Source organism: Pungitius pungitius, chromosome 15 (genome assembly GCF_949316345.1).
Source record: "Pungitius pungitius chromosome 15, fPunPun2.1, whole genome shotgun sequence".
Lineage (NCBI taxonomy): Eukaryota > Metazoa > Chordata > Actinopteri > Perciformes > Gasterosteidae > Pungitius > Pungitius pungitius.
Genome location: NC_084914.1, coordinates 2962747 through 2977663, shown reverse-complemented (window position 1 = coordinate 2977663; position 14917 = coordinate 2962747). Strand labels below are relative to the sequence as shown.

At 44.3% G+C, this 14917-nt stretch overlaps 1 protein-coding gene across 1 annotated transcript; it reads left to right on the top strand.

Moving 5' to 3' along the window:
- Nucleotides 1-7283: 7283 nt before the first annotated feature.
- Nucleotides 7284-11152, top strand: myl13 (myosin, light chain 13). The gene is made up of 5 exons (XM_037457714.2): nt 7284-7406; nt 9702-9729; nt 10019-10168; nt 10252-10425; nt 10549-11152. The coding sequence occupies exons 1-5, from the start codon at nt 7287-7289 to the stop codon at nt 10653-10655; spliced, it is 579 nt and encodes a 192-aa protein (XP_037313611.2). The 5' UTR covers nt 7284-7286; the 3' UTR covers nt 10656-11152.
- The last annotated feature ends 3765 nt before the right edge of the window (nt 11153-14917 follow it).

The window sequence follows — 14917 nt, the reverse complement described above, 5'->3', positions numbered from 1 at the left end:
AGAGGTGTTCATTCAACGAGCCATTTGTGGCGGCCAAGGCTAATTAAGTCATTGTGTAATTTTCCTAGAAATAGCTGGTAAGCTGCCATTTTATCCCGAGTCCCTCTCAATAGTAAAGTGACACGAAGAGGTGCCTTCTACTGCTGTAATATCAGTTGAAGAATGGGAGTCAGATGTCATTGTGCTCTCAGGAAAGGGAGAAATTGGCAGTCACAAGACAGAGAAAATTAGGTTTCCTTACCACCTAATCTCACCGCCGCACTGGCTCCTAATTTCTTGCAGTCGAACGTTTCCGCCAATGGGCTTGAATTGGTGCGTTTTCTTTCTTTCTTTTTTTCTTTTAAAGCCTTCCAAATTCAAACAAACAAGCCAGTGGTCACATGGGCATATTCACTTCACAAAAGAATGAAGTGATACAGTGTATCTTACATTTTTAGTAATAATGTAGCAATGGGCTGTACACGGAAACCCGTATATGTGCATGTGTATGTTTCCCAAATGTCATTGTGTAGATGTTCAAGTTGTTATTGGGCCACAGTCAAGGTTCGTTTGGGAGAGGTTAGAGGATCAGACTATGACACACACAAGATGAAATGGAGCCACTGAAGGGTTTGATTTCAAAGATTATATTGAATCGCATAAACACAGGAAAACATACTTTCAAATGATCATTATTATATTATTATTAATTGGATCTTCTAGGACCAATTTCCCTCAAGTTCAAGTTCTTCCTTGTTTTCTTTCTCGTGGTTTGATCAAAAGTCAAGTCAATTCAATTCAATTCAAAGGAATCAAAAGAGTAAGTCAGCTGTGAGGTCTGTTGCTCTCTCGTTGTCCTACCACACTGGTGATGAGAACTGAAGAAGAAGCTGTCTTCTCCTTAGCAACAGGAAACATCTCGGTCCAACTCCTCGACTCCTTGCTGTAAGGAGATGATGGGGGTTCAGTGGTGGCTCACCATCAGTTAAACTTGAGTTTCATTTTTGGAATCATGAACTGACAACCAACAACAAAATATAGTTATATATAGCTTGCCAATGCAGATAGTAGTTTTCTTAAACACACTTAATATTATCAGTAAACAAGAGCAGCCATGTTTTAACATGCACAGTTTAACACAGACTAAAATACCAAACAACCGAGGACAATTCACTTGGCAAAAATCTCGTAACAATTTCTTTTCAGCAATGAACATTATGCCGCTTTAATTAAACATATAACACTCCCCTTTCATGACTGCAGGATTAGCGGCAGCTAACACAATTAGCATGCTAGCTGACTCAGCAAAACTCAAAGCTGTAAATTCCTGGTGTAACGTTTGCTGAATCTCTTCTCTCCTGTCGCATAAATGCAGCCTCACGACGCACACAACGCGTCTTTTACAGTGTTAACATGTTGTTAATTTGGTCGCTGAACTACTTTGTAAAAAACAGCGCTCCTTTAACGCTGATATTTTCTCCAGAAGGGGTGCATTTCCCGAAAAAGCCAATGAAACCATGTAACCATGTAAAGCTGCTGTGATCGACACCCTGCTCAACAATCAGAACTACAGTAGACAGCAAACATTTAGATGATCAATCTTGTAACATCACAATTATAAAACCACATGTTAGATGTTAGATTCTCAAACCATCCACCCGGATACTTCACGGAAAACACCCACATATAAATTCTAAGCACATGTATATATTTGGACACATGGTGTTTCTCATGTGTTTCATCCGAGCGACCAATTACTGCCCGGAGCAGTAAAAATGAGCAACCCCCCCCCACGCCACTGTCTCAATGGGGGTTGTGGATGCATTCAGGCGTGTTATCACCTGCAGGCCGGCCGGGGGCAGGTGAGGATGTAGTGAGCGAAGAGTCGACATGTCGCCAGAGGAAGTACAGACGGGCTATAAAAAGGTGTTTATTCAATTTGTGTTATTCAACTCTTATATCACCAGATTAGCAAAAAAATACAGAATTTTGAGCTTTGAACGGATGTAGAAATGCTACAAAACTGAACAGAGAATTGAGATGCCGTTTGTTATTATGCATGAGTTTTCCTAATATTTATGTAAATCTATAATATTATATGCACACACCATTAGAACACTCGGACATCTAAAGTTTTCTGTCGAGCATCACCATCAAAACCATTGTATTTCACAGCCAAATGCAAATGAAATGAAAAGGTGTGATGGTAAAGTCCAGTGGACAGAATAAAAACGTGTCATTTAATGGATTAATAACCAACGGCAGGAGACGCTTCACAGCGGCTGCAGCTGAGATAAAAGGCTCATTTGCGGCTTCAGCAGCGACGCTGCACTGCGCAAAGATTATGACAGGAGAAAAAAAAAGGCCATTTCTTCACGTGAGCGAACACTCTTCGCAGTCAGCTGGCGGAGTCGCCTAGCAGCAAGGACATTTAGACGAGCTGTGCCCCCCCTCCACCCCCCATCCTCCCCCCTCGTGTGCAGGAGAGAGGCGGCCCACTGCTCGGCTGAGTCCAACTCTGAGGAGTTGAGTTCACACGGAGACTCTCACGAGGATTAACGCACGCCAACATCTCCATCAGATCCACCCGGGCTCATGACCGCTCAGCAGGGGGGGGGGGGGGGGGGGGGGGGGCTAGGCACTGGCAGGCCATGAGTAGGATTTAAATGCCACCTCAATAATGGGACTAGAATGTTTTTGTTATAATTGAGATGATGCATTCCGAGTAAAGTTTTTAAAAGGTTTTCTTTTGACAACGAGAGGCAGTCAGCCCTGCGACCAAAAGAGGGCGCCGTGGTCCAGCTGCTTGTTGGTGTTTCCCTGCATAGGTGTCAAAAAACACTTCTTCTTCCAAATGACCTTTTGTGGGATTGACCTTTCACCTTCTGCTGATGTTAGACACGTTTATTTTGATTGTAACAGAATTGGAGCACAAATAGTTCAAACCTCAAATCAAATATTTAGAAAAAACACACAAACGCACGACGTGTGCAAACAGGAACGTCTTAAATGTTTTCTTATTGAGGCTAAAATGTTTGATGCAAAACACGCTTTTTTTTGCGCTTTTTTAACGTAACTCTAGCTGCAAGGCACAAAAAAAACAACAACAACAAAAAAAACTGTGTTTATCTTTACTCAGTAAGAAATTCTGCCAAACGACATGGCAACAGGCTGCGAGCTGGAGTGGAGCCTGCACAAGCTGGCACTGCACACCTAACTGCACCTCATCGGGTCCGAGCTGGACAGGGGACAGTTTAATTAAATGCTAGCCCCGCACCTCACTGACTGCCTTGTGGAGTTGATAATGTACCACGTCACATCTGCCAGGAAGCACAGCTGGCGCATTAACCGCCTTATTAGTTTTAGCTTTGGGTTTGGACACGCTATATCCTGAGTGCTGGTAAATGAGGACGTGCTCCGCAGGGAAGTAACGGGGAGCCACGGGGGGGGGGGGGGGGGGGGGGTTCTGTCCGTCACCGTAAACTGCACAACTTGATAATACGGTGCGAGAACAAACCTAAGACCTAAATGCGAGGGCTGCGTGATAATTATGTTTCTTAAGTAACAGAACGCAGGCCTTTGTTTGGATGCAGAGCTGCAGTTTAGATCCATGACCCAGACATGACTCAGCATACACAAGAAGCTTCGCAAGATGCCATGTTATTAAATATCTGAGAGATACTTCACTGATGAATGCTAATTTTAAACAGCATGGCCTCTATGGCAACGTACCAACTCATAAATAAGAATGAAACAAAACTAGGGGCATTTGTACCTGAACTGAGAACCCGGCGACACAAAAGTAATGTATTGTCCTTATTATGATGATTTATATGAAATGTTTTAGTATTGGTGTGAAAGATGTACTGTATTTCAGTATGTGAAGACTAGAGAAAGAAGCACTATCGTCTCACTGTTACAATCAGCAGGGATTTTAAAAAAAAATCAAGATTCTTCTCCTGTTCGTCGACCAGCTCCTTTCTGAATCTTCCCCCACCTGAATTTCACACCTCCGCCCCGGCATGAATTGCCTTGGAATCGCCCTGGGAGAAACACCTCGGACACGCGGTAAATGAGTTTAAACGAGGCAGCAGGTTGTGAGCCTTTTGAAAGAGTGGAAGGAGGGGGGGGAGGGGGGGGGAGGCGATGAGCACGCTGCTGGGGCCACAGGAACAAAACTCTCTGAGGGTCAGGAAATCCATTCTCCCAAGGGTCAACGCAGGTCACACCTAATCACACGACCTCATCATTCCGCCACCTTCAACCCTTTGCATTGAATTCGTATGTTGGGGTAATTATTAGGGCCGGGACTTAATTACGATTAATTAATTACAATGTGAATTAAGATTAATTAATTACACAAAAAATAACACATTAATCATTTTTTACGCATTTTTACACTTACTTTTTGCACCGCGGAACGTTTCTCACTGGATGAGTTTTGGAGGACCGATTATACTGGAGCACCAACTAGCGTTCATGACTTCAGACAACAACAAACCACAGTGAACATGAACGAAGAAGCTGACGAGACCGTGTCGGGTGGCCCCGTGAATGGGAAATCTTATAATAAACACACGGATGGAAGCGTCGATAAGAGCGTGGTTGTGTGCAAGCTGTGCAACAAGGAATTCACATCGAGCCTCAAGTATCACCTCAACGCAAAACAATTAGCAGCTAGCGTGGACGTTAGCCCGACTCCGAGTACAAGGACCCACACCCAACCCACACTGCCCCAGATGACTGGTTTAAGGCCAGGGTAACTACGTCCACGTCTGAAAAAATAACCAATGTTCTGAATGTACTTGAAAGTATTGGTCTACTTAAAAAACCTAGTTTACAGAAGGTCTACTTACCTATAGGCTACCTGAAGTTCTGAAAGTACTATATTTCTAAATATGCTATTGCTACACTGGAATTGGTTGAATAAAAATCCATGTGAAAAAAATGACTTCTCATTGTTCTCAGGTCAAATATTTGTATGTATAATATATGCGATTAATTTCGATTAATTAATTACAAAGCCTCTAATTAATTTGATTAATATTTTTAATCGAGTCCCGGCCCTAGTAATTATATACCTGCTTCCACCCGGGCTGGGAATTCGTCGCACCACGAAGGCTCCAGCTGCACCCCAAGGTCGTCTGATGGGTCCGGGTCAACAACAACTGGCACAGAACGGAGCTGCGCAACGGACCGTCTCCGAAATAGCAAACTGGACATGTCGTGGATGTTTTAAGAGCTCGGTCAGGTTTTCGAATTGCTGCCGCAGCCTGTCGATGGCAATCACCTGGCGGGATCTGTAGGGGGGGGGGGGGGCTGTGCTGAGATGAGTAGGGCCCGATCCTTTTATATATTTTTCGGGCCAGACAAACACAGTGTCCCCCTGTGTCTCTCCGTCGGTCGGCTCTGGGCTGACCACTCAGGTCGTGCGCTGTTTGAAAATAATGAGGAACAAACTGCATTGTTTCTTTTGCCTGATCCGGGAGCTGTTTCACGCTTTGATGGCCACAGCGAAGGGCTGTGCGGCTCCGTTTCGATTACAGTCGGAGGACTTTGCATCACGTGGTTCTGTGTCTATTCTCGTAAACCAGTGAGCAATGTCCACTTGCGATGCATCCGGAAGTCTCTCTTTCGGTGGCGCCCGATAGCAGCGGAGAGGTCCTGCTGTTGCGTGCGACCTCGTAGAATCAGAGGTCATTTGTTGCCACGGGTGTAACACAAAAGGTTAAGGCTTCGTATTTGGGTCAATTTCCAAAGCTCATAAAATATCAACATCGTGCTAAATCCTTTTGGTTTCATCTCATCCAGTTAGTTTATGAGTATTTTTGTTGTATTGAAGTGAGTTTGGATCCACGTGTGCGTTTTTTTCTTGGTGTCAAAACTCATAAACTCATCTTTGTATTGCAGACAATCAAAGGAATGAATGAATGAAATAAAAAGTGATCACAGATACTGCAGTAGAGGAGAGGAAATTAATTTTGGAGTAAAAAAACCCGTTGAAGTTGCATGAAAAAGAGTTTTCTCTTTTTTTCCTCTTTTAGTTACGGACGGGTCACACTTCGTTTTCACATGTCAACAGATACACAATCCAAATAGATAGCAGCACCTTTTCTACATTTAAAATGAGCTGAATAACGAATGACTCTGAGACTATTGTAAGCAACGTTTTAATGAGTAAATCTTACTAAATTGGTGATTCTGGCTGTTCATTGTGGTTTAAGGTTATTTTAGACTGAAAAATGAAATGAAAAACTATGGAGCACGACAACACGACAACACACACAAAGGCAGACCAACGAAGGCCGATTCTGCACCGAATAAATAAATACCGAATGTTTCCTCGATTGTTCCCGTGAGAAACCTTGTGTTGGAGGCACCTGGGACACGTCGGAGTCGCAGTGTGGACGCAGTGCAACAAACGGTCTGAAGAAGGCCTGGGAGCGAACATTTGGGTGTTTATATTCACCACGCAAACTTTAAATCCACCCTGGCTGACGGTTTTATCCCCAAAACTTGCCTCCGTTCGAGTGTGAACCAAGAGGCACTTAGTTTCATCCCAGATTACTTTCTTCATCTCGATGTTGTTGGTTCTCGGCTCCAAGAGATGAGCTCCCGAAAACCTATTTTCGGAGGCTGGCAGGTTTGAGTTTAAAGCTCCGCAAAAACCCTTCCGTCCGGACCGAGTGCGAGAGCTCATCGCGAAAGACGTGTCCCGTTACGTTAAATACTGCTGTTTTTGTGCCATGATCAAGGATAATTGCTGGAAATGTCTTGCTTCCACTCCCCCCCCCCCCCATCACTCAGCACCGCGGCTTTGTGATTCAAACAACTTCACCCCCATCTTGTGCAGTAATGATTGCCATCATCCCCCTTTCGAGCCAATAACCAGCACTTCACCCAACGCGTTCAGCGCTTGAAGATAAGGGGGGATGGGGGGGGGAGGGGGAGGGGGCTCCTGGAGGGCCTCGCCCGTGTCGACGGAAATAGCCGGATTAACGCAAGGTGCAGGCACCGGATTTCAGTGAAGTGTTTTCCATCAGCTGTACGGCGATGATTGACGCCTACAACAACAACCTTTGTCTTAAATAGAAGCACAAAGGCACGTCCTTTTATAGTTGTTGGCAGCGTGGTTGGGTGTATTGTACCGGGGGTGGGGGGGAGGGGGGGGGGGGTGAAGGACGTGGCACTTGTCGACATCAGATAAAGGGGGACGTGACCCCCCCCCCGCAGTGTGCCCGATCCTTCTGCTTCTCCGGTTCCTTCCAGAACACTCCTCAGAACCCTTTTTTTTTTTTTTTTTGCCGATGGCCCCAAAGAAGAAGGAAGAACCCAAACCTGCAGCAGCAGCAGCAGCAGCAGCACCTCCCAAACCCCAAGAGCCCGAGCCGCCTAAGACGCCGGCCTTTGACCCGGCAACAATCACGGTAAAACCAGAGAAAAGCGGCAACGTCGAGCAATGATCTGTGGACCATTTTAACGTTGGAATTGTTTGCTGGTTTGAGCAACACAACACATTGAAAAAAACACACTTCTTAAGACACGGGTTATTTCACTGGGCTTTAAAAGAGCACCAGAGACCCCATGTGACTTAATCTTGGCAGTGCAAGCGAACCAGGACTGTGCAGCCATTTGGATGGGCTACTGTAATGCTTTGCAATTTAATGTTTATTACTATTTCCTGTCTGTTTTTTTTAAACGATGCACGATAAACGGTCTTAATACATACGGTTAAATATGCCGTGACTTCGTGTTTCCCGGGGGGGGGTGAGGGCGGATCAGCGCCCAGACGTCTTGGAGGGATCTGCTGACTTGGCCCCTTCTTAAGGGATAAATGTTTTTCCTGGTTGGGTTTTCCTGCCGCCTTGTTCCCAAAAAGGAGGCGCGGTGAAAGCCACACAATGTGATTTTCATTACGCCTGTGAAGAGGGGACCACCCGCGGCTGTCCTCCGAGTGGGGCCGAGGGGCCAAGGCAGGGCCGGGGCTCGCCATTTGGGTGCCCTAAGCACAAATCCTTGGTGGTGCCCCCCCCAACCAACGAACCAACCAACCACCACCACCACCAAAGGAATAACAACCATTCAGAATCTTATTAAGGTCTTAGTTAGGTTCTCTTTATTCCCCAAATAACTTCTAAACATAAATAATTTACATAAACAAACATGAAAAGAAATACATTATATAAAAGATAAAATTATAAATTATAATTACCAAATACCACCACAATTACTAAAAACACAGATTTGGAACTGAACATTGTAAATGCAGAAAGTATTCAAGTATATAACCGTGTAAGTAATAATGTGCACATTTCTTCAGTAAGTACAAATAATAATAATAAAGTGCAAACTGCACAGTAGAATTTACTTTACCATCTCTATAAAAGAGACCATTCTGCTATCCGATAGAACAATATTACAAACATTTTCACTACCATCAGTTGTCAAAGGCCCTACAGAGGCACACGCCTGCATTTCCTAGCTGCAAAATTAGCTCTCAGGTCATATGACAGTTTCTGAGCCACGTCCCCATTGATGCTGATGACAGCCAGACCACTTAAACGTTCCTGCCCCATTGATGAGCGCAGGTACGTTTTGATTAGTTTGAGCTTTGAAAAGCTTCGCTCAGCAGAGGCAACTGTGACAGGGAGAGTCAGTGCAATACGAAGCAATCCATAGATTGGGATATGCCGCTTGAAGCCGATTGTTATGCAAAAACGTAAATGATAACATAAAAAACAAATGATAACAGAAACGGTAACGGTAACAGAAACGTCGGGCGGCCCGCGGACGAGTACCGAATACGACCCACCGGCGGTCCGTGCGGACATTATGAGCGTGAGTACATGTGGGCAGCCGGCCGCCCGGTGACCGCTAGCAACGGTCCTCACGAGACAAAGTTCGGGGACCCCTGATTTAAAACATTGTCTTAGCTGAGAGCGACGCGCGAGCATCATCCCGCTGTCTCTTTTCTCCGCCCCCGACTCTTGATGCCTTTTCGAAGCCGTTTCAAAGCTGTCTGCCACATTTGAGATTTGAGGCATAATGGAACAAACCACTGGGAGGTGGGGGGGGGAGGGGGGGCCGCACAGGAGGTTCCCCTTTTTCTCCACTAATTTGGTCTAGGCCTATTACTTTTTGACTTTGTATTGATTTTGCATATTGGCATGCTTTAGACATATTTTATTTGTTATTTATACTAGTAGCCTACTGTGATGATTTTTCACGTCCCAGATTTTTTGGTGCCCCCCCAGGCACTTGGTGCCCTACGCGCAGCGCGTGATGTGCGTGTGCGGAGCGCCGGCACTGGGCCAAGGGGTGGAAAAATATACTATAATTACGTTCATCGCCGCCTGGCTTTAAACTGGCCGAGATAAATGCTCGGATAACATTTTCACAAAGCGCTCATCGATGCCGTTGGATGTCCAGACAGCGGAAAGCCAGACGAAAAGAGTAGAAAAAGTCAGATGTGTTACTACGTAATCACACACTTTGTAACAAAATACACTGTACGACACGTCGCGGTGTCGAAACCAGCTCTCGCTTTGTGCCTCCAGCATCAAACGATCTACTCTGACGCCACATGTTGGGACCATAAATAAGCTCGAGTTGTAGCAGCCTGTGGAGGCGAAGCCCCGATGAACCGCGTAACTCCACCTGTTGCACCGGTTTAACAAAAAAAACCTCCTTCTAACCTCCTTGTGTGCTTCATCTCTTCTCAGCTGGAATTCACCCCGGAGCAGATTGAGGGTAAGGATGGAATTGCGGGCTATTTATAAAACAACACAAAAAAAGGATTGCGGTCCGTGGGATCAAGCTGCCCATCAGCGTGTGAGAAATGCTCTGCAGCAGCTGACGAGGGGGATTATTTCACAAGCGATCCCCCTTTGAAGGGAGCTGAGGTGGCACCTGCCACTCAAGAGTGACGCCTGAGGAATTCTTCCTCAGAGGAGGGATGCTGTCACACGCCGAGGGCCTCGCCTCAAAGACCCCAATGGATAGAATAACTTTTGTTTTATTTCACTCTTTTTTTACACAGACTTCAAAGATGCTTTTCAGCTGTTCGACAGGACACCAGCCAATGAAATGAAAATCACTTACGCCCAGTGCGGTGATCTGATCAGAGCTTTGGGCCAGAACCCCACCAACACGGAGATGATGTACGTCCTCGGGAAGCCGACCCCCGAAGGTGGGTTGCGTGCGTCGGACGATGTACAGTTTTTCTTCTCTTTTTTGGTGAAAAATCACTTTTTTTTTTACTTCCCCCTGTAGAAATGCAAACCAAAATGCTTGACTTTGACCAGTTTCTGCCCATGCATCAACACATCTGCAAGGCCAAAGACCAGGGGACGTATGAGGACTTTGTGGAGGGTCTGCGGGTATTCGACAAGGAGGGGAACGGCACGGTGATGGGGGCGGAGCTCAGGCACGTCCTGGCAACACTCGGTGAGTTTTAACAGTTTGACCTCCCCCCCCCCACGGCGATTTTGTGATTTCGGGCCCCTCGTGGGGTCGCGGGGGCGCGGCGCTGACCCGACGGTCCTCCCGTCGCTTCCTCTCGACTCGCAGGTGAGAAGCTGAGAGAGGACGAGGTGGAGCAGCTGATGCAAAACCAGGAGGATGCCAATGGATGCATAAACTACGAAGCGTTTGTGAAGTACGTCATGGCGTCTTGAAGTGAGTTCGTTCCTCCTCCACCACGGAGCATCGCAGATGGATCTCTGCACTCATCAGTGTTTCACCTGGTTTTTCCCTAAGGCCGCCTGTGTTTCATGTTGTGCACACATTGCACCTTACCCACGTTCAAATTGTAGATCGTGGTAAATAAACAAATACATTGTGATGGTGTTCTTTTTTTCACGAGGGAACGGGTTATGAGAAAGAATAGATGGAAGGAAAATAAAGGGTTTGCATCATTGAAGGTTAAATTAAAAGGATAAATGAGGAGAAACATGTGAATTGTTTGTACCCCACAGAAACATCGGTTTTGAATTAAGGTCTCTTATTAACAACTTTCTGTATTCTATGTTACAGATTACATGTGTGTTTAGATAGAATTAAAAAAGATTACATCAGTTGAAACCTAATGTATTTTTTGCAATGAAGTTAAATTTATCAAAACAAAATGTTGGAGAATAAAAACCACACAGAACAAAGGTCATTTGATGTTTGTGGATTATGTGGATTAAGGGGAAATGAGTGGTAATTCACTTCTTTTACCAGCAGAGGGAACCATTGTTAAAAGGATTTCTTCTTCATTCCAGCACACATTGAAAGAAACAAACCTGTCATTCCTTTGATCAAATGAACCATTACAGCTTGATCAATGTGTGCTATCCGTCAGGTCAAGTAATCTAATATTCATATATATATATATATATATATTATGGATTTTTAAAATATTTTATATCAAAATATGCACCTGTTGAATCCAAAAATTAGGAAACATTTATTACCGTACTATGTCGGACATACAAGGAATTAGACGTGGCGATTGGTGGATGCTGCGTGATGCAAAAACATGTTGGGTTAGGGTTCTTGGAGGTTCTTGGAAATTAGAGGCGAGCAATTTATTGTGAAGCAGGTTGTTGCAGCGAGGGGTCGGAGACTCCGTCATGTCTCTCAATCAATCAAACAGTCCTTTTAGTAAGATTTGATTCTAGTGGGGAATCAAAAGTCTATGAAGATTTCACTGGAAGGTTTGAGTTTCCTGATAAAAACGTCTCTGTGATATTGAAGAATCTCCAAGAGGTCGACAGTGGAGTTTATTCTGCTGCAGCAGGAACATTTACAGGAGACAAACTAGTATAAATACAAGGTCACAGTTCAAGGTGAGTCTGTAAACATTTCACTGGTAGTTTCTGCCGCCATGTTTCATAAACTCTTCACAGAAACCTCCCCCCCCCCTTCAGGACCAGTGTCTCCAGTTAACCTGACCGTGGACCGAGTGGACTTCAACAGCTCAGAGTCATGTGACCTCCATGTGACCTGCAGGACTCACTACTCTCACATCAACAGCACTTTCAGATGTGTCGACCTGGTCTGCAGTCAGGAGGGAGGAGAGGTCACGACCCCTGGGGCTTCTCTCCAGGTCTACCTGTTGAACAGCACCATCAGCTCTAACCAGGATGTATAGAGAAAGAAAAAAAGTGCATAGAGAAAATAACATGACAGTTGTCATGTTAACAGCCCTTAAAAAGGAGACATTTGCATTAATATCCAAATGAATACAACACTAAACATCATGATGTATGCGACGTGCCCTTCATGGACTCCTCTGTGTGTTTTCACTAAATGCCACTGATGTGTTGACCAAATTAGGTCCAGAAGATTTCTAAAGACCAATGTACAGTGTGCAGTTGTCTTGTTACAGACAATACGATAAAGTTAGTTTTGTTCCTGTCCATTCATAATAAAGGAAAAAGCCACATACTGTTGTTGATTTCTTTTTTTTTCTTGGTCAGTTCATCTAGCATTTAGGATTCCGATGGAGTTACTACGAGTAAAGACAAAGGAAAAAGTTATAGATAATGATTACTTACGAGAAAAAACACTATTACAGAAATATTTAAACTGCAGGTTTTTACTGATTTGTTGCCAATTTGGTCTTATATTCAATTACATTGTTTAGCAAGCAGATGTTTACTTCTTACATTTTTCTTACACATCTTCTGACATTTGATGAGTTGAGAAAACTTAAAATAGTTAAGCAACCAGCTGCAACCCTTTTGAGTGCACTCAACATTTAAATGTCCAATTTAATATTATGGGTTAGGGTTAGTCAAGTGTTCTGAACTAAAGTACCTGATGCAACTATCAAATTCAATGTTTGAAGTGCTGTTAACTCAAGTATATTAGTAGGTCTGAATAATAGTGTTAAGTTTAACTTAGGATAGCACTTTGAGCACCTCTAAAGCTCTTATCGCGAGTTGACACAAGACATTTTCCATGTGTTGAGTATACATAAAAAGCTTTGGAGCTGGTTGCTTTTATTATTTAAGGCATCCACCTTGAGACAGAGTGTACTTTTAAAATCAGCAGGGCCGAGATCCTCCTTATGGCAAGCAAAGGCAAGTGAGTGGTAATTTCCAGTACATCAGTGGCAGTTCAAACGCCAGGATGCTGAGTGGGCGGAGCCTGTTTTTTTCTAGAAAGGGGCGTGGGTAAAGGTCCTGTAAAACCAGTTCATTGTGTACAACCCTGCAGACTGACACGTTTCAAGAATGGGTTTAGAGTTGGTTTAATGTTGCTGCTTCACTGGAAAGATTCCTGCGGGCATCTTTCATTGTTTCATTGTCTTTCATTTAACTGCTATGCAGCACTCACACAATTTAAGTGAAAACACCGGGGGTTTTGTACAGTTCGGTTTTTTGCTTGAAATTTAATGCTGCGTCTCTTTGAGCCAATCAGTGCCGGCGCTCCGCACACGCACATCACGCGCTGCGCGTAGGGCACCAAGTGCCTGGGGGGGCACCAAAAAATCTGGGACGTGAAAAATCATCACAGTAGGCTACTAGTATAAATAACAAATAAAATATGTCTAAAGCATGCTAATATGCAAAATCAATACAAAGTCAAAAAGTAATAGGCCTAGACCAAGTTAGTGGAGAAAAGGGGGAACCTCCTGTGCGGCCCCCCCTCCCCCCCCCACCTCCCAGTGGTTTGTTCCATTATGCCTCAAATCTCAAATGTGGCAGACAGCTTTGAAATGGCTTCGAAAAGGCATCAAGAGTCGGGGGCAGAAAAAAGAGACAGCGGGATGATGCTCGCGCGTCGCTCTCAGCTAAGACAATGTTTTAAATCAGGGGTCCCCAAACTTTGTCTCGTGAGGACCGTTGCTAGCGGTCACCGGGCGGCCGGCTGCCCACATGTACTCACGCTCATAATGTCCGCACGGACCGCCGGTGGGTCGTATTCGGTACTCGTCCGCGGGCCGCCCGACGTTTCTGTTACCGTTACCGTTTCTGTTATCATTTGTTTTTTATGTTATCATTTACGTTTTTGCATAACAATCGGCTTCAAGCGGCATATCCCAATCTATGGATTGCTTCGTATTGCACTGACTCTCCCTGTCACAGTTGCCTCTGCTGAGCGAAGCTTTTCAAAGCTCAAACTAATCAAAACGTACCTGCGCTCATCAATGGGGCAGGAACGTTTAAGTGGTCTGGCTGTCATCAGCATCAATGGGGACGTGGCTCAGAAACTGTCATATGACCTGAGAGCTGATTTTGCAGCTAGGAAATGCAGGCGTGTGCCTCTGTAGGGCCTTTGACAACTGATGGTAGTGAAAATGTTTGTAATATAGTTCTATCGGATAGCAGAATGGTCTCTTTTATAGAGATGGTAAAGTAAATTCTACTGTGCAGTTTGCACTTTATTATTATTATTTGTACTTACTGAAGAAATGTGCACATTATTACTTACACGGTTATATACTTGAATACTTTCTGCGTTTACAATGTTCAGTTCCAAATCTGTGTTTTTAGTAATTGTGGTGGTATTTGGTATTTATAATTTTATCTTTTATATAATTTATTTCTTTTCATGTTTGTTTATGTAAATTATTTATGTTTAGAAGTTATTCGGGGAATAAAGAGAACCTAACTAAGACATTCTGAATGGTTGTTATTCCTTTGGTGGTGGTGGTGGTTGGTTGGTTCGTTGGTTGGGGGGGGGGGCACCACCAAGCATTTGTGCTTAGGGCACCCAAATGGCTAGCGCCGGCCCTGGAGCCAATCATTTCTTAATTTAATGATTCAAAATCTGCTTAAAATGTTCATGCTGCTTCGTCTCATCTTCATATCAATGTAAACTGTATTGTGTTGAATTACGTCTCTGTTAACTGCAAGTTATTCAGGAAGGTGTGACAAAACATGCTCTGACAACATCACATACAGAAAAAACATTTTTTTAATGAACTGTACAAGAAAGTATATGA

Excerpts from the sequence above, each read along its gene's own strand:
- myl13 (XM_037457714.2), top strand. The coding sequence starts at position 7,287 with ATGGCCCCAAAGAAGAAGGAAGAACCCAAACCTGCAGCAGCAGCAGCA. Across the intron at positions 7,407-9,701 it reads TTGACCCGGCAACAATCACG|CTGGAATTCACCCCGGAGCA; the intron begins GTAAAACCAGAG and ends ATCTCTTCTCAG. Across the intron at positions 10,169-10,251 it reads CGGGAAGCCGACCCCCGAAG|AAATGCAAACCAAAATGCTT; the intron begins GTGGGTTGCGTG and ends TTCCCCCTGTAG.